At 53.0% G+C, this 18,665-nt stretch overlaps 8 protein-coding genes across 8 annotated transcripts; 4 read left to right on the top strand and 4 right to left on the bottom strand.

Annotated features, from left to right (window-relative positions):
• Positions 1 to 324: 324 nt before the first annotated feature.
• PG998_006393 (uncharacterized protein) lies at positions 325 to 1,788 on the bottom strand (the record flags this gene model as incomplete). The annotated part of the gene is made up of 3 exons (XM_066873211.1): positions 325 to 1,320; positions 1,392 to 1,616; positions 1,762 to 1,788. 3 exons carry the CDS (start codon positions 1,786 to 1,788, stop codon positions 325 to 327), a joined length of 1,248 nt encoding a protein of 415 aa, XP_066733308.1.
• Positions 1,789 to 2,643: 855 nt separating this feature from the next.
• On the bottom strand, positions 2,644 to 3,620 carry PG998_006392 (uncharacterized protein; the record flags this gene model as incomplete). The annotated part of the gene is made up of 2 exons (XM_066873210.1): positions 2,644 to 3,065; positions 3,434 to 3,620. 2 exons carry the CDS (start codon positions 3,618 to 3,620, stop codon positions 2,644 to 2,646), a joined length of 609 nt encoding a protein of 202 aa, XP_066733307.1.
• A 523-nt stretch (positions 3,621 to 4,143) lies between these two features.
• PG998_006391 (uncharacterized protein) lies at positions 4,144 to 7,419 on the top strand (the record flags this gene model as incomplete). Its single annotated transcript, XM_066873209.1, has 3 exons — positions 4,144 to 4,565; positions 4,651 to 5,108; positions 5,159 to 7,419. The coding sequence occupies 3 exons, from the start codon at positions 4,144 to 4,146 to the stop codon at positions 7,417 to 7,419; spliced, it is 3,141 nt and encodes a 1,046-aa protein (XP_066733306.1).
• Positions 7,420 to 8,538: 1,119 nt separating this feature from the next.
• PG998_006390 (uncharacterized protein) lies at positions 8,539 to 9,591 on the top strand (the record flags this gene model as incomplete). Its single annotated transcript, XM_066873208.1, has 2 exons — positions 8,539 to 8,955; positions 9,010 to 9,591. The coding sequence occupies 2 exons, from the start codon at positions 8,539 to 8,541 to the stop codon at positions 9,589 to 9,591; spliced, it is 999 nt and encodes a 332-aa protein (XP_066733305.1).
• Positions 9,592 to 11,273: 1,682 nt separating this feature from the next.
• PG998_006389 (uncharacterized protein) lies at positions 11,274 to 12,005 on the top strand (the record flags this gene model as incomplete). The annotated part of the gene is made up of 2 exons (XM_066873207.1): positions 11,274 to 11,429; positions 11,553 to 12,005. 2 exons carry the CDS (start codon positions 11,274 to 11,276, stop codon positions 12,003 to 12,005), a joined length of 609 nt encoding a protein of 202 aa, XP_066733304.1.
• A 440-nt stretch (positions 12,006 to 12,445) lies between these two features.
• PG998_006388 (uncharacterized protein) lies at positions 12,446 to 12,811 on the bottom strand (the record flags this gene model as incomplete). The annotated part of the gene is made up of 1 exon (XM_066873206.1): positions 12,446 to 12,811. The coding sequence occupies one exon, from the start codon at positions 12,809 to 12,811 to the stop codon at positions 12,446 to 12,448; it is 366 nt and encodes a 121-aa protein (XP_066733303.1).
• A 1,370-nt stretch (positions 12,812 to 14,181) lies between these two features.
• PG998_006387 (uncharacterized protein) lies at positions 14,182 to 14,965 on the top strand (the record flags this gene model as incomplete). Its single annotated transcript, XM_066873205.1, has 2 exons — positions 14,182 to 14,370; positions 14,489 to 14,965. The coding sequence occupies 2 exons, from the start codon at positions 14,182 to 14,184 to the stop codon at positions 14,963 to 14,965; spliced, it is 666 nt and encodes a 221-aa protein (XP_066733302.1).
• Positions 14,966 to 15,265: 300 nt separating this feature from the next.
• PG998_006386 (uncharacterized protein) lies at positions 15,266 to 16,393 on the bottom strand (the record flags this gene model as incomplete). The annotated part of the gene is made up of 3 exons (XM_066873204.1): positions 15,266 to 15,593; positions 15,911 to 16,205; positions 16,327 to 16,393. The coding sequence occupies 3 exons, from the start codon at positions 16,391 to 16,393 to the stop codon at positions 15,266 to 15,268; spliced, it is 690 nt and encodes a 229-aa protein (XP_066733301.1).
• Positions 16,394 to 18,665: the final 2,272 nt, after the last annotated feature.

Below are 18,665 nucleotides of genomic sequence, written 5' to 3'. Positions count from 1 at the left end.
AGGTGGGCGAAGACGACAGGGCTAAGCAGACTTTCCGCAATATCCAGAACAATACCAAGGCGATCAAGAAAGCCATGTAGAACGGGGAGCGGTGCGGTAAGAAGTGTAATGGCAACGACCAAGAGCGCCATCGTCTAGTTCCCTCTCGGCATTTATCTTATCTCAAGTTCAATTCCCCGTAATACTGAGATCGGCTCGACAAGAACAGCCTCTTTTCATCATCTTCAATTCGGCGTTAATCCTTCAATATTAAGAAGTTAGATTGAAATTTAAGGAGAGATCTATTAGGTTAATATACATAGTTCAAATGGCATCCACAATGTTTCATACTACTGGCGCACACCCAAAGTAGTCAGGGTACTCCAGCCGATGTGGCTCTTCGTCGTGCATCCAGTTGAACAGAATCTTGTCCAGGCGAAGGAAAGTGATGAGTGCAATAATCCCCTGAACAAGCCAGAGCTCGACCACGTTCCGGGGAAACATCATCCGAAAGATCACCTTCTGCGATTTCTGATGGGAAGTGATCAAAGGCCGCACCTCCCGCTCATAGTCCCGCATCGCGCCCGTCATATCGAAGCTCCCGGGATTTCTCTGCTCCGCCTCCCACCGCCGCTTGAGCTCCCCTGCGAGCACGTACCCACCCACGAAGGAGGCCGTGACGCCGACGCCGCCGACCGTGGTGCAGTACCCCGCGTCGCCGACGAGGGCGACGCGGCCGCGCGACCACAGGCCCGCCGGCAGCCGGATCTGGCTCTGGTGTTGCGCGTACAGGTCGTCGGCCTCGGGCGCCGCAAGCAGGTCGCGCACGAAGCGCGGCGTCTCCCAGTCCGCCGTGTCGCGGAACCGCGCCGCCACGGCCGCCTTGAGCTCGCCGAGCGTCCGGGTGCGGTCCAGGGCGCCGCAGGGGCCGCGCGAGAACAGGTACACGCGCAGCAGGTCGGGCTTGTCTTGGCGCGTCATGATGGCCTCGCCGCCCGCCGTCATGCACACGTTCCAGTCCGCCGTGTCGCCCGGCCGCGTCGGCACCGTGAAGAAGGCTACGTGGAAGCCCATGTCGTAGGCTGGGTCCGGAAAGTCGTTGCCCAGCATCTTCTTTCGCGTCGACGAGCCGATGCCGTCCGCCCCGACGAGGATGTCGTAGTCTTCCCGGCCCCCGTCGTCGAAGGTGACGTGGACCTTGGCCGTGGCGGACCCTTCGTCCTGTGTAAAGCTAGCGATGTGGCGACCGAAGATGTACTTGACGCCCTCGAGATCCTTGGTGGCGTCGTAGAGGATGTTCACCAGGTCGCCGCGCATGATCTCCCAGTCGGTCGTCATGGTCTGACTCCCCTCGCCGCTCGTGTTAACCCCCAGCAGCCTATGGTGCCGCCGCGGCGGTTGCGCCAACGCACACCAGGCTCGGGGCACTTGGCGGCCTGCACGGCGGGCTCAAGGCCCATCATTTTCATGATGACGATGGACTGGCCGCGGAGGTCGATCTGTTGGCCGTTCGCGCGGAGCTGCGGGCTGCGCTCGACGATGGTGACCTCGGAGCCGAAGCGGGCTAGCCAGAAGGCGGTGCAGCAACCAGCAATTCCGGCGCCAGAGATCAGAACCTTGAGGCGTTTCCCCCTGAGCTGGGCCGCCGTTAAGATTTTGGGAAGCCATTGGACTAGTGGCTGGTTTCTCACGGGTGTCAATTCAGGATAAATGCCGTCGAATGATAATGCCCTGTGCCATTGAAGATAAACTTTGTTCCTGGACACCGGTCTCTTTAAATACCACGTGCAGGCAGAGATTTGCAAGCATATCCACTGCCTGCTAGTACCGAAAGCCCGGGTGGAACTTAGGTCCGCTGTCGGAATGCTTGAATACATGGAACTTTTCCATCAATATCTATGAATCTCGTTTAGTAAGATGTGTCAGCCGCCCCTTACTCCATCAGCCGATGTTCGATAGGGCCGAGGCCGAAATCCTCGGCCGAGATTTTCGGGCGAGAATTTTAGACCGAAATCTGACTCGGAGCGGGGCCCTATTACGTGTCGGGAGGTGCGAAGGAAACAGATAAAACAAATGAATGATTATATTTAAAGCCTATCTCCAAGCCCCAATCTTTTCCTGCTAACTGTATTCATAGCAGAGACGATGTTCGCAGCATCAATCTTTCTTTTATATGAAATTCGCTACAACCGCCGCCGATAAGTCACATAACGCACCGTCAAGACAGTCGGTCTAGCAAGACCTTTGCCGGTGTAATTTCAATAACTTTTTACATGGTTCCTGCCTCGAATTTCATTAAATGTCTTGGTATCGTTGAACAATATGCCTAGCTTGTGGCCCAACCAACACTTGGACACAAGGGGAGGCAGCCAAGATCATGTTTGCGAGACAACCCTAGACGCAGGGACCTTATGACGATATGGAAGCCCTAGATTGCACATCATCATGACTTACATCATATGCTTGGGGTTTGATTCTAGTAAACCGTCTACTTTTCATGAACCTGAGACCACCGAATTCTTTCCGCCGACCTAGACTTTTTGTTCAGGCAAAACCTGTGCATCCAGTAGCCCGGGCAGTGGTTGTTGCCTATTAACGAGTTCCTTGTAGGGGACGATAACGCCTACAGGCTTTGTATCACGCGGGGGAGGCGGGGTGCGCTTCTTAGGTGGTAAGGACGTCGTCTGACCCGGGTGAGTCGGGAGGTGTTGTATTGCTTTCGTACTCCTGTCCACCATACTCATAATGTTTCATTTCCCAGTCGATAGCCCAATCGTTAAGAAAATGTATTCTCATCTTCACAGACGACACTTTCGGGATGCACAAAGGCAGTTGGGCCAAGTCATGCCAAGTTCCGAGTCCAGTTTCGTCGGCCAGCGGGCAATAGAAAGGCTCCGGCGGCAGGTCATCGGGATCGTAGTAAGCTTGGCGCATAACATAGACGGCGTTTTCAATCGAGCCGTCGAGCAACCATCGAAGACGCCGAGTCTCGCTGTTCAGGTTCACATACCAGTCTTCTTTCAGATTCTCAAAAGAATCCAAAGTTGGAATAGACTCGCGGCGGCTATCGACTTCAGCAGCCGAGCCTACCGGGGCTATCATAGTAGTGCTGAAATGGGGCAGGAACCAATAATAACCGATATGTTGAAGAGACAAGACAAGTTGGTTCCATTATGGCTTTCAGATCTGCTTCAATCCAAGCCCTATTTCGTGGGGCAAGTTCGCTACATACAAGAATCGAACCACCATCCTACTCCACTCATCCACTAACCTGAAATAGATTATACATCCGAGATCACACTGAGTGAGTATGGACGCCGTGCCGCTGATCGCGGTACCTCAAATCACGAGTTTCGTCCGTCATGTTTCCCCCTCCGGCCACGATGCCGTCGGGAAGCTGGCCGAAACGTGAGATCACGCTCCAATGAACCTTGGACGACGATCCCCACCCTACCTTCGACCCCTGCATTTTCCGCGGCATCTCCTCCATTTTCCACAAGCGCGACGGCACGGGCGACACCAACGTGCTGGACGAGAACTCGTCGTACAACCGCGAGTACGAGGTCAGCCACACCAAGGTGGAGGTCAATTTCCTGGTCAAGCCCGGCTGCCAGTGGACGTACAGCGACGAAGAGTGCCATCGCTATCTCGAGATGCCGGTCAACAGTTGTAACTGTGGCGGCGTCAACAGAAAGCAGGGTGGCGTTGCGAACAATGATCACAACTCGTGGCGCATTGACCCGAATCACATGTGGTAGTCAGATAAAGCGAAAATTAGGTCGCCTTCGTAACCAGAGTCCATATATTATTAATACATCACTTTATACGTATGTCTTGAAGATAAGCTGGCACCAATTGCACACTCCGCCCGCCGGCTGATAGGTTGAAAAACTGGAACGATTAATGGGCCTGGACATGCAGCAACCAGGATGAAATCTGTCGTGACGTGGCGCACAGCCTCCCTGCCTCCATTTGAGGCAGCAGGCCACGGCGCGGGGTTTGTGGCAGATTCTCACCCCTTTTGTTTTTTGTTTTGCTCAATTACGGGCGACGCTACAGTCTTTAAAAAAAGTCGAATGTTTTTGTCCTCAGGAATTATAACATCGCCAGAAGATTTAACTTGGTTTGCTGCGGGGAAGATCCTGACCTCCCAATCTCGCAGCGATGGAAGCGTTAGCCGCCGTCGGGCTGGCGACCAATATTATCGCCTTTGTGGACTTTTCAGTCAAGCTCCTGAAAGGGGCTAAGGAAATATCGTCGAAAGGGTCCTTGTCGGAGTTGGACAGTATCCAAGATGGCACGAGCCGGTTGCAGGAATTCGTTGAGCAATTGATGGTTCCTACAGGCTTGCCAGCAACTGGTGCAGCCAAGGAGCTTGACAGACTAGCCATGGAGTGCGCTGCGCTCGCCAACGAGATAGTCAGCATCCTCCGAAAGATATACGCCACTGGCCCCAATTCTTCTCGTCTCAAGGACATAGGAATAGCATGGAGAGCCATGACGAAGAGGGGGAAGCTGGAGTCCATTCAGAGTCGTTTAGACTCGTACCGCAGATTGATACTCGAACAAATTGCCTTGCTGATTCGGTAAGACCTTCCAGATACTCTTACTTATAACGGCATCAACCGCCTTCGACTTTTAATAATGGTATTCACTAACGGAAACACATAGCCAGGATCAGATATCAATCTCCACAGTCACAGAGAACATCAGCAAGAGCCAGGACGAAAATGCCAAGCAGTTGCGCACTCAGCTTCGTTCATTGCAAGCCGAACTCACTACAGCACTCGGCGAAAATAAACACGATACAGATCAGAGCCAGCGCCATGTCATTAGTGTGTTGCAAGACGTCAAGTCTAGGCTAGAGAGCTTGGTCAGTATTGAGCGCGACAGCGAACGCATCAACACCATTCTAGACAAGCTTTGGTTTGACGACATGCTCTCTCGGGAGGCGTCTGTCGAAAACGCCTCCGACAACAGCTACCGTTGGATTCTTGAGCTGCCAGTCGAAGACAAAGCGAGCAAAGAGCCCAACGAACAGGAATCAGAAGAGCTGAACAGACAAGAGATGGCCCGAAGTCACTTCAACAAATGGCTCGAATCCGAATCTGGTGTTTTCTACATCTCAGGTAAGATCGGCGAGATATAACCTGCGAACTGAATTCTAATTATCGAACAGGAAAACCTGGCTCTGGAAAGTCCACTCTAATGAAGTTTCTGGCCCTAAGCTCTAATACAAGAAAGAAGCTCGAGGCATGGGCTGCAGCGAGAAGCCGCCCGTTGATTCTTGTGAGCTTTTTCTTCTGGATCTCAGGATCGCAGCTTCAGAGGTCTATCGAAGGGCTGTATCGAGCCATTCTCTGGGAGGTTCTGAAACAGTGTCCTGACTTGATCCCTGATGTCGTTCCATCCCGCTGGGAAAGCACCGACAACCAAAGCAGCCGAATCTCTCATCTTCCGCTCTCTGCTTCAGAGTCCCAAGCAGCTTTTGAGCGATTAAGGGACGTTCTAGGCGAATCCTATGCATTGTGTTTGTTTATTGATGGGCTTGATGAGTATGATGGCGATCATTGGAAGTTGGGCGATTACCTTGCTTCTTGGAGATCAGAGCACGTCAAGATCTGCGTCTCAGCCAGGCCATACGACGGCTTTCAACAAACGCTTCCTTTGAACTCACCCAGACACTTTGAGTTACACAAGTTGAATCAAGGAGATATGGAACGCTATGTCAAAAGCGACTTGCTCGAGGACGAGAGGTTTTGTCAACTTCAGAGCCAAGACCAACCCATAACCGAGAAGATCATCGAGAGTCTCATCCAAAGAGCAGAAGGAGTATTTCTTTGGACTGTACTCGCTACCAGAGCTATTCTGGAAGGCCTTACAAGCAACAACACTGCACATCAGCTGCTCATGCTCCTGGAAAACGATATCCCGGATGGTCTTGACGCAATGTTTTATAAGATGCTGGATCGAATCCCTCGTGCTAAACAAAAGCAGGCTGCCATTTCGCTTCTTGTGGTGTCAGACCCTATTCCAGCTCCACTATCTGGCAGCTACTCGAAAAAGATATGGTTGAACTTGATTTTCCACTGGTATATCGAACAGATCATCCAAAACTCAGGCCATCAAAGCCTAATCCAAAGTGCGGCAATGACTAATCCAACATTACGCCCCAACCTCCAAACGGCTGCCATCGATGCAATAGAAATCGCCAGAGCCAGACTCAACTCGACATGTGCAGGCTTCATAAGCTGGAGACATGCGGACTACAGTTTTCAAATTACTCACCGAACACTTCGTGACTTTCTCCGGAATTCCAAGGTGAAGGCCACCCTGAATGGATTCGCAACAGATATTGACCTCCCTGCGCTCCTGGGCAGAGCATGTCTCAATATCCTGCATGACTTCTCGGGCCCCCCAGAAAACCTGCACACAACTTGGCCAACGTTCTGGAATACCGCCAAACAATTATACAAAATTGCTGAGCGACCAAATGCCAGCTCGGATATCGTCGAAAAAATGGCGCTGTCTGTCCTCGACTTCCCACAGACGGCCCCAAACATTTGTTTCCAACCCAACCTCAAAGGCGGGTTCACAAGTATCACCCATATTTCGTTTGAGGGTCCCGTTTTTAGACACTGGCACTCGACGGATAGAATTACGAAAAGTTATTATTATGAACTCGCTAAATTCGTGTGCATAATAATGAGAGTGGAATCGAGTTTCATTATTCGTCATAAGAAACGATTGGTTGAAGCAGTCCCAGAGACTCTCAGGCCGCTCTTACTACTCGCTACGGTTCTTGAGGCTATAGATGGGAACGAAGAATGCGCTGCGGACGCGTTTAATGTCGCCAAGTTTCTTCTGAACATGGGAGTGGGTCCTAATCTCCTAGTCTCTGGCAAACACATGAATAATCTGGGACTTGCTGACAACGGCTACGTCGTGAATATCAAAGAGACGGACGGAGATGGAGGTGAAAACAAAGGATTGCTCGGCTCAACACCAAGCGTATGGCAGCTCTTCCTGCTAACCGCTTTCTCCTGGGTCCTATCTCAGCCAAATGTCCCATGCCAAGCAGTCTTCAACATCATCGAATTATTCCTCGCCCATGGCGCCAGTCCTGACATGTGGTTCATCGTCACTCATATCACGTTACGTGGTGGAGAGAACTCACTCAGAGACCCTGCAGGGTTCCATATTCCTGCCAAATTGCACCGCGTGAGCCTGCGCCAACTGGTGGAAGGAAGGACACCATCGAATAGCGAGAACATCTGTGGGTATTTACCCAAGACCAAGAGCAGCTTCCTGTGGCCATTCGCATATATTTCCAGCCCTCTACGGAATTCAAAAATACCCAGCCTGGCCAATGAGGAACTTCATGGTCCTCTTGCCCCCTCTCATGGTCATGGATACTCGCTGCCTAGCGGACTTGGATGACGATATTGCTTTTGTATGCGAAGCTGGCCAAGGTGATGACATATTCATGTACTTCGCAAAGGAAATGGAAGGCTCCAGCGATCAGATGACGCAATGGTTTCTCTCCTTTGCGTGATGCATGAATGCCGTCTATTTATTCTATGTCTAGTTTGAATGCACGCATACACATCAATTTTCCTACAGAAGCATGGCTAGCAATAAATAGAAGGATATGGAAACGTGAACCCCAGCGACATCCATTGGCTAGTTGCGTTGCACACGGCCAGCCTCGTTTCGTTTGGCGAGGCCTCGTCTAGGCCTAGACGACAATGATCTAGTCAGCTGACCCCGCTTCAGCTTATGCGGCTCCATATCACACCGCTGCCCGATCTCGTTTTGGGCGGAAGTCCTCTTTGCAAGTCAGACAAGTATGTTTACCCATCAGTATATCTGATATTATACTCTCCAACATGGCTTCAGTGAACCGTCCAGCCTCATGGTACGACCGAGATCATGGCACTTTTGCAAGTGAAAATCCTGGGGTACGTATACTAGTCCGTTGTCAGAGGAGTTTGGAAAAATGAAAACTAATTGATACACCAGCAACCTGGATCTGAAGCACCACAGAGCCTCATGAGCCCTGGCGTTTCCGTTACAGAGTGGTTCTATCCATTAGATGAATATCTGGTTCGAGCGCCAGAATAGTCCCGTATCAATCACATGACGGCTGGGAACTGATACCGTGATAAGAACCTGCCCTTGTACAGAGAATCGAACTTCATGGACCAACACAGCTTCTCGGATTTCCTCTCACAGGTTAGCTTACGTTCCGCCATCCTTTGAGATATACTTAAGCGAGTGGCTGATTCTAATTCTTGTATTAGACACCTTCAGATCGTATAGTCAGTCGACTCATGTCCGTATAACCATGGTGTTCCAAAGAGACTCAATGCCCTGATCCGGATAGGCTAAAGCTCATTTGATAGTCACATTCGCAATGTCCCGTGGGCACTTGAAGTCGTCACAGGATTCACTGGTCGCAGCTACGGGACTTTCCCAGCCTGGGTGAAGGAGCCCTCCATCTCCTCAAGCCCACGCGAGCACGTCTGGCGGCCATTCCACGAGAACGGATACACGGAGATGAAGTTTGCCGTCGACTTTTTCGCAACACACCCCAGGGTCCCGGGCCGTACGTGCTGCCCTACCAGCTACCTGACAGACCTGAAGTATGGCATCTATGCCCAAGAGCGCCAAGTGAAAGAGTCGCGCGTCTGCCTCCAGAAGATTGGGGTCATCTGTTTCTCGGGTGACCCGAGTGGCCGAAAGGTGGCCACCCCGGCCCACGCCATGGCCGTCGCCGTCGTCGTGCACGACTCGGGCGTCTGTCCGCCGGACTGGCGTTTCCCGCTCGATATCAACTGGCGTGGCGAGACGGAGCTAGTCCCTGAGAAGTTCTCGCATCGCTTCTTCGAGCATATTCTGTACTGGACCATCCGTGGCATCGCCCAACGCTGGTCAGGGCTCATTCGCAGCTCGCAGGTGCACTATGCTGGCTTCGTAAGCTAATGACCCGGACTACGGAAGAAGTATAATTGCTGACGGCCATGTTAGGAAAAAGAGATCTTCAACGATCCAGAGAGCGAAGCTTCGGGTGAGGAGTTGTGGAGATTATCCAGCCATTGGAATGTGTACAACCGTCTCTTCACCATTCACATCCACATGATGGAATATCTTGAAGCTAGGGCCATGCGGTTTCTGCAGCTCTATTGGGACGATAATAGGATTCTCAAGGAAGATAGTATCGGGGATATAAAAATATTCGGCGGGGTGCCCAAGTCCATCGCGGCAGGTCAGACGGAGCTAATCCAGGGCCTGGTCAACCCCACGATGAATATGCTTGACATGGTACTTACTAACCCTGGATCCATCTCTCTACCTCTATGGATCTGCACTAACCGTGTGCTGTGCTGCCAGATCTACAAGCGGGTCGCCATCCGGGATGCTCGACAGTCGCTGATGCTCAACGAGAGCCTCTGGCGCCTGAGCTGGATCACGTTCATATTCCTGCCCCTGACCTTCATCACGGGTATCTTTGGCATGAACGTGGACACTTTCAGCGATAACCCCTCTATCAAATGGCAAGTCGCACAACGCTGGTCCAATGTGGTGCACAGACTAACGATACCCTCATAGGTGGTTCATAGTCGCTGTTCCGCTGGTAAGCTGGCCCAAGTCTCCGCATTCACTGACACCGCTAACTCATGTACTCGAAAGATGGTCTTGGTTCTCTTGGGGTGGTTTGGGTTTCGCCACTTCTACGTGACAATCAACAAGGCCACGGTTCGGCGTGGAGAGAATGCACAAGAGAGACTTCGCCGTGACTATTGAACTCCTTGGATAGATGATAGCCTCCATGCCCTTTGTATGTTGACAAACGGGAATTGGGAGAGCTTTGGCAAGATAACGATTTGGTATATTGCGATGCATATTGAGTGCATACAAGACCACGCTAGATATTTGGGTTGAATACAGCATGCTGACCTACTTCATGAGACTCTGTCGGTAACAAGCCATCGAAAGCCGTGTTGACTCCGCCCGCTCGACTGCCTGTGTAAGCACTTCACCCAAGACATCCTGGCACACAGTATCCCGAAGGTGCACCACAACGTGGACAACATTTAGCGACCTAAGGTTGGTGCAGATCAGAGGCACCGAATGTCGTTAGAACAGTACGGACATGGCAGGCTATAGAGCCCCCAGTCAGTGAGACATACCCCAGAAAGGGCGCACCCGTTAGGAGGCACGTAGGTTGTCCATTTCTCTGTTTTGCTTCCGATGCGAGTTTCCTCGACCTGAGGGTTCGGTGGAAAGAGCGATATGGTCTCTTCGGGTTTGCTGCCAAACATAATCGACAAAAATGGGAGATTCTCTCTGCCACTTGATTAAATGATCTAGGTAGTGCTGGTATTTAACTTTGTTTGCCGGTTTTATACCTGCAAAGTTTCTTGGGAGTGGAAGCTTGTCCGGAAACCAAGAAAGGGGCTTATTTGTAGCAAATAGGCTGGTCATTATGAATCGCCCACAAACTTCAACGGGCCACATTGTATCTGGTCATCTTGAGCTATAGGATATATCGAGCACTGGTGTGTGATATATCAAGAAAGAAGGTGATTGTATTTGTGTTATTTTCAGTCTTCATGACGCGAACCCCTTGGCACTCTTTCCGACTGTCACTCCAAAGTTGCCGCAACTCATAAACAAGCCCAGTTGCACACCGTGGCGCTTGACACTGATGACATGCCGGACGAATTAAAGCTTGAATGCTTTAATGAGCCCTATCATTACGAGACCTGTAAATTTGGCATCTTGACACGCACTTTTGGCAGATTAAGGTAGTTAGATGAAGGGACGGCGTCGGTCTTCAATTAAACTCAACAAATTTCAGGGGCCTAATTAGTGGCGCGCCCCAATGGCTGGAGTTGAAACCCCCAGGATTTAGCAGTCCAAGGCACCCAAAGGCTAGCGTTATTGCCCCGCCATGTAAGGCGCCAAAGCCCGTAGTTGTGGTTGGGGTCATGTCATCATCGCCTTGTCACAGGTCTCAGATTTGGCAGTCGCGCATGCGACCAACTGGCAGAAAGAAGGCGTTGCGCCTGGCTGAATGGCGCAACGGGACGCAATCCTCATCATCTCACCGAAATGCTGTTTTGATTGCACGTCTCCTGTCCCATCTACCTCTCTCAAATGACACTCTTCATCCATTGAAATTGATTCTTCTTCGCGTCACGCAGTCCACCTCTTAATTGATTCGTAACGTCAGCAGCACTGCCTCTCGCATTTGATTAGATTATTAGCAGACACGGTATCGCGGCATTATGGGAGTCAACGGAAATCAGAACAAATCCAAGGCAGACGTCAACGGCATGCTAGCCTACGGCCAACGCCAGGTCGACCGCGTCGTCAGCGCGCCTACGCGACAGAAGGCGTACGACGCGACGACCAACTTCGCGCAGGAACGGCCGATGACCTTTGTACGTGCATCCGTATCGCCATCCTCTTGACCTGTCTTGTCTGCTTCTGTGTCCCTTTCCCTGTACTTTTGCAGCAGAGCCATGTCCGCTGACGTTTTGGGAAACCGATGGCGCGCCCGCCAGGCCTTCGTCGTGTCGCAGTCCGTCTTCTCGCTCCTGCCGCTGATGCTGTTCGCGTCGTTCGCCGTGTCGACCGTCGTCTTCGTCCTCGTGTGCGGCCTCCTCTTCTCGCTGTTCTGGATCGGCCTCGCGACGCTGCTGCTGGTGCCCACGCTGCTCGTCACCTTCAGCGTCGCCGTGCTCGTCTGGCTATGGGCCGTCGCCACCTTCCTCTTCGCGCGCCGCGTCTACCACATGGTCCCCGCCTCGGTGCGCGGCGACGTGGCCATCCGCATCCCCGGCAGCGACGGCCGGCAGATCGTCGTCCAGAAGAAGGGGGCAAGCAACCCCAGAAACAAGACCTACAGCGCAGATACGGATGGGGATGAGGGACAAGAACGAGGAGAAGGGAGAGTGTTCAGCGTCGACGATGTCGATGTCGATGTGAAGTCTGAGGCAACCGAGGTCAAGCGGTAGGCCCTTGGCAAGGATTTGCTGGTACTCGCCATGGCGGCGGTGATCTTGTTGAGAGAGGTAGTCTACGATAAGGGTAAGTATTGGTTGGGCATGTGGAGTTGCAAGCTATGGTAAAAGCCCACAATGCACTCGTTCGATTCATCCATGTACGGCACGGTGCCGAGGCTCTTTGCGCAAGGCCCACACGTCAGAGTGATGCAGGCTTGGGAGATCGTTTATGGTTTATTGTTTACTGGGGGCGGCGTACGGTGTATGGGGGATTACGTGAACGGCACGCGGGTTATTTTATTCTTAAGCCTTTTTCACACCAGCCTTCTTGGAGGCTCAACAAGGTCAGATATCAAGTTCCAGTGCATCTGAAAATGGTAGTGTAATGTGCCATCGTTTCGCATCCCCCTCTTTTCGTCCGAACCATGATGCAGGAACGTGCTCCGGGATCATCACGACTGCTCCGCCAACAGCCTGTCAAACAGCTCCCCGTTGACCTCCTCGAACACGCGGGCCACGGCGGTTCGCGGGATGCCGCCGTAGACGTGGGGAAACAGAGCGCCGCCGCGCGACGCCTCCCAGCGGACCGGGTCGGCGACCTTGTCGAGGTCGACCTCGGCGACGACGAGCCCCGTCTGGCCGGCGAAGTACTTCTCGAAGGTCTCCTTGGACTGGGCAGCTGTCGACAAGTGGATGTAGCCGTCGGTGAGGTCGATCGAGGCGCCTCGGAAGCTGCCCGAGTCCTGCCAGGCCTGCCATTCGGCGACGCCCAGGATCTTGAAGACCTTGGTGGGCTGTTGTTGCTCTTGGGTGGCCATGGCGATGGGCGAGTGCGTGGTGGTGGTGGGCGGATAGTGGCGAATGGCAAATCGATCGAACGAACTATGGGTGGTCTTTTGACAGGTCAATCAATCGCTTCGCGGCAACGTAGGGCAGAGCTGGCGGGAAAAGGAACGGATCGCGATCTCTTGCTGTGACGCGGCTTGTGTTGCACTCGGAGCAAATGGTCAGGGTAAGCGGGGGGGGGGCAGCTTGGGGGCAGCTTAGCTAGGAGGGAAGGAGGGTAGGAGGGGCGGATTCTGGGGCGGGAAGGGCCGTCGAGCAAAAGGCGATGGCAATTGGCAATTGTGGATATCAGATCAACCCCACTACCAACGGCATTGCTTTTCCTCCCACTCGCTGGCCATAGGCCATGCCATGCCCTGCCCTACCCTGCCCTGCCATGCTGGGATGCCAGGCAGGTTCTGGCTCCATGACATATGCGATCTACATGGCCGACGGGGAAAAGGAACTCCGGAATGTTAGTTATACTGGAAGCGGAAAGAACGGCGGAAGCATACTGGCGGTGTGGTGTTGTCGGCAGGGAAGCGCAGGGTCGCATCTGGAGATCATATCTGAAGATCTTGATTGCTGGTTTGGAAGATCAGATAAAAGGGAGGATATGGAGGCGTTTTCGCCTTATTTGAGATTCTAGGCCGGCCGTCGGCTCGGGCAGGGTGGGGCCAGGCGAGCTTCCAGCCACGGTCTCGATTCCTGGGATTTTGCCCTGGGCAAAGCGGTGCAGGAAAGGCTGCTACGACAGGTGGCCGAGTGCATATTTGCAACCCCCTTCAGCTCGGACCAATCCAAGGGCATGCTCGGATCTGATATCCGGCTTTTTTCGCCCCGTCTTACTGGCAGCCGTCCGGCCGAGGAGGAGTTTCGTGTTTGCCTGGTGCCTGGCACAGAAGCGTCCGACAGCCAATCCTGGCCGGCCTGGCCGATCCCTCATTGGGACTGACGCTCTGGGTCTCTGGGTCTCTGGGTCTCCGGTTGCACCACCCGTGGTTCGCAAGACCAGGGCTTTTGCAAGGGTTCACATCACGGATGGGGTAATGCAGCAGGGGCCATGGGCTCTGGCATCAAAAAGAAAAGCAGGTGAGAGACACCAGCTGGCCCCGACATCAACGTTGTCGGGTGGCTGTCAATGGTCTCGGCAATCCTCCAATATTTCCCACCGTTTTGGTTTTCTTGCCCCTTTTGGTTCTTTCCTTTTTATACCAGCATTTCTTTCTTTGTCAGAAATTTCCGGCCGGGTTTTTGCTCTTATCTACCAGCCCAATTGTGTGCCACGTATTGTTTTTGGGCCTCTTTGCTTTGGTTTCCGACCTCAAGGAAAGGCACTCAGTCTCGCAAGCTGGAGTCCACTATGGAGCCCATCAATAACCCAAATAATATGGCGACAACTCTGCCATCCCGCAGCTACCGGCCACTACGACCGGCCCCAGCATTCGATCCGAGCCAAACAACACCCCGGCCAACACAGCCTGAAGAGCCTCCCCCCAAGCGCAAGGTCACAGAGGTCGCCTGCCAGAGCTGCCGCACCCGAAAGTCAAAGGTAACGAAAAACCTGCTTTCCCCTCTGGTCACCACCTGCCTACCCCAGATTCCACCCCGACCCTACATACTTGGCGTCGCACCCTCGCAGCTCATCATTCTCCGTCTTTTCTGAACAGTGTGACGGCGCGAACCCCCAATGCGCCTCGTGCGTCAAGCGCGGCACCGAGTGCGTCTACCCCGGCGTCGAGAACGCCCAGACCATGAGGCGGAGGTACCAAGAGATCGAGCCCCTGCTCCGCTCCTACCAGGAGCTGTACGACGTGATCCAGAACAAATCCGAGGGGGAGGCCTTCGAGGTTGTCCGACGGATCCGTCGGGGCCACGACATCGACTCCATTTTGGACCACATTCGAGACGGCAACCTCCTGCTACAGGCCCACCAGGGCACTCATCACCAGCAGCACCATCCTGAATCTGCCGCTACCGCCGCGCGAAGACGGCCTTCGATACAGGTCTTGCTGGATGGCAGCAACCATGGCTCTTCAAGCCGGAACCCGTCATCCTCCCCGTCACTCACCATGGCTGCGACCGACGCTATGTCAATCTTGGCAGTATGTCAGTCGGATCCGCCGACCCCAGCAATGCGGCAATGACGATTAATACTATCGGGCCGTGGGCGTGCCTTTACCAGCAGGGTCACTCAAATGCTATGCACGCCCAACTTTATCAAAAAGTCTACACAGAATAGATGCACTTTCCAAGTTCACACCGAGCGTTTGCAAATCTGTGGTGTTCCTAAATCCGCCCGGTTCGAATCAGCGTGGTAATGAGCCGCGACGAGAACACACCGAGTCCTTGCACACGTCTATTCTTACCAAAGGAATAACTGCAACCATCTAAATGAATTCTACTAACACCCCTTCTTCCTGGGTTTGTCGCCTTGCTCTCCGTCGCTATCCAGTTAGTCCGTCCAGCCTTCCAGCCACCCCGTTCCCGTTGTGCGATGGGAAGCTCTCTTCAATGGTCGATCGAACTGCCGGCAGTAAGATGGTTTCCTCCTCCATCTCCCAGTACCTCCCGCCGCCGGCGTAGACGATTTGGCCGTGTCGCGCCGTGTCAGCCATGAGATGGGCCGCCCCACGCGCACTCGGCGAAGCCGACGGGATAACGGACTTGTCCTGAGCCCCCGGAGGCGCCTTGCCTTTCGCTTGCTCCGGAATCAGCACGTTAACGCGGATTGTCGATGACAAACCTGCGACGTCCAGACTGCCCTTGATGTATCTGCCAAAAGCCAAAATCCCGTTTTGGAATACGGCTGTTGGGTTCATGGCAAATCAACATGATGTTTCCAGAGAGGAAGGATCAAGAAATAAAGCGGCTGAGTGAGCCGAGGTGGGGGTGGTGGTGGGATGGCTTACCATCGTCGACGCTTCGGAATGAACCCCTTGGAGGCCCCGTGATCGAACTATTGAGCACGAGACTGCCACCCGGGGGTCTTGCGTCTGCATGTGGTAGATGGCGAGCGCGGCCGTGTTCATGGCGCCCTTGAGATTGGTGTCCAGCCCCGCATGGTCGGGCTCCTTGAGGTCACCACTGACGCCAAGACCAGTGGGGGAGGAAGAGGGGACCCGCAGTCGTCGGGCATGGCGCCCGGGTTGCAGAAGACGTGATCCACGCGGCCGTGGATCCGGACGGCGCGCTTGAACAGGGCGACGAGGTCCGCCCACGCGCCGACGTCGGTGGGGACGTGGGTGAAGAAGGCCGGCACCGCGGAACCTGCCGACGGGTAGATGACCTGCGGTGCCGGGGGCGGGTGCAGGTCGCCGCTGATCACGGCCGCCCCTAGGCCCAGGAGGAGCCCGACGGCTGCCAGTCCGATGCCCGATGATCCGCCTAAGCGTGAGGTTAGTTAGAGTGAGGTGGTGTCTGGTTAATTTGGGGGATCGTCGACTAAGGATGTTGTGCGGGGACTGCTCCGCAATGGGGCGAGAAAGTGTGTGTGTGTACTCCGTACCCGTGACTATGATAACCTTGCCCCTGAGGCTCCCCAAAGTTTTGTCCGCGATAGTGAATTCAGCCATCTTTGGGGCGCTTTTTTCGGTGTGGAATTGGATGTTGAATGGTTATTTTCCACTCCAGATTGGCAGGTCGTTCGAGTTTTTCCGATGCGTCAGAGAAATCCGGACAGCTGTTTGTCTCAGCTTAGACTTTTAGTGTCGAACTTTTTACCTTTTTCTTTGCTTTTTCTGCCATCGTCGCACCACGCAAAGGCAAACGTCACCCCGGCGAGGTTGGGCGCGGGAGGGGGGTGAAAAACCCAACGGGTGTCTCTCCGCCGAACCTTGGGACGACCGCCAGTCCATTTCGAGCCTGGATCTGCTGACATAAGAACCCCTGTTCCTCCCAATCCTGTGGTTCATCTGGCTCATTCATCCCTTGCGACATTAGCACCGGTCACGTTACCCAATTTCGATGCCCTCTCGGTCCCGGATGCTGCGAACCTACGTCATCCGCGACACGCGACCGTTGAATAAGTCGCCGGGAACTGCAGCCCTCCGCGCCACATAGTTGCCTTCAAAAGACATGTGGCGGTAGTCTTTGCGCGAAACCCCATAATCCTCGCCTTGGCCACTCGGCTATATGGCAAAGTTTCTGTAATATCCGATTGGACATGCTAGACTACTCCACGCTGCATATAGGGCGGGCTAGCGGCTCATGAATGACACACACCCAGATCCTACCCCTACCCAAGGCTTAGCGGCGAGGCGCTTTTCGCTTCCTGGCTAGGCCCCGAAATATCAGCAGTAACAATAGGCGTACGAAGCGAAGAATCCGGATATTTCATTTGTTGCTCCCAACTGCCGAAAGACTTTCTCATCGACCCCGGTCCGCTACTGCATCATACTGCTGATCATTGATCAACAGGCAACAAGCTAATCTGTGTCTCTAGCTAGGAGTTATACATTTCGGACAAGTCGATCGGGTCTAGTATCACGTTGATCTTCCGGGGTGCCGGCTATCAGGCACCGTGAAAATTGGGGTAACCGCAATACTGTCCACTAGGGAGTAAGATTATAAGCCTAAAGAACCCATTCCACATACCCGGTCGTGTCTATGTCGCAGCGTCTGGACGTAGTAATTTGATAAGTGGGTTTTTTATTTCTTCTGTCGCAGTCTGGAAGCTAACCCTTTCACTCCATGTTATCAAGTGAGTCGGTCATTGTACGGTGGTCCAGAAGTCAGCTTTCTCATTATGTCCTTGATGGTTTTTGAATTAAAACTACCCCAGACTCAACTCGACAATACCTTCCTCGGCAGGTGAAAAAAGCAACCCGGATGGTGTAACACACCAAGTGAATCATGATCCTCCTGGCCAGGCCCTAACCCACGTCTCTGCGTCATGACGACTGTAACAGAGACTCCATCTCTTCAATATGGAAGGATAACAACAAAAATGATTAATAAAATATCCAAGACATGGAACGTGACGTTACGTAACTTGATCTCGTGAAACTCGTGGGGGTAGTGCATTTTTCCGACATACCGACCTTGGTATGTATGCCGCTCCATTCTCAACCGTTGAGACATAGGCTCTCGATCAAGTCCATCGAGAAGACCGCAAGAGCACGGATCACTTATTAAAGAGATAGGGGGTCCCTCTGTTGATGAGCAGAGCCAAGGAAGGTTTTTATTCCCAGATGACGATGAATGAAGTGCAGTGTTAAGCTCGAGGTCGGGCCCTTAGCTAACACGAACCCTACAGGCGGCCTCCAGGTCGTTATAGTAGGCTGAAAAATACAGCGGTGACCAGTCGGGCTGTCGAATACAGGTGTCTGAGGTTACATCTTGTCGTCAGAAATTGAATTAATGCCAGAGTTGTATCATGACTCGATGAGCGGAGATTGAATGTTCGCAATGGACAGCTCGGGCGTACCCTAGGCATCTTATGAGCGAGACTAATAGTATTTATTATTTCGTTTTTGCAGCAATATCGAGTCTGGGAAAAAGGGCGTATAATGTGTCCAATTCCTCTTGTTCCGAGGCCTTACTTGTAAACTATGTAAATAATAGAGCTGTGTGGTTTGTTTCGTCGTCTGTCCAAGCTGTAGTATGCGCTTTATATTGTTCGTTCCTTTTGGACGACATTCTTACATGGTTGGTGGATTCCTTTCTATCCTTCCTCTTCGTAGACAACGCCTGGCGCGTTGTAGCTCGCTACATGTAAGCACTTCCTTCTGAGAGCGGATCATCATCGATATTGCTCTAGCGATCAGTGTGCTAGTTATCGAAGGTCTACTCGAGATATGAAGGCCGTTGGTGTTGTGGCTGTTTAGCTATCTTAACGAGATGCTC

Source organism: Apiospora kogelbergensis, assembly GCF_038363985.1.
Source record: "Apiospora kogelbergensis strain CBS 113332 chromosome Unknown utg000003l_segment0_segment0, whole genome shotgun sequence".
Classification (NCBI taxonomy): domain Eukaryota; kingdom Fungi; phylum Ascomycota; class Sordariomycetes; order Amphisphaeriales; family Apiosporaceae; genus Apiospora; species Apiospora kogelbergensis.
This window is presented reverse-complemented; position numbering and strand designations above follow the sequence as displayed.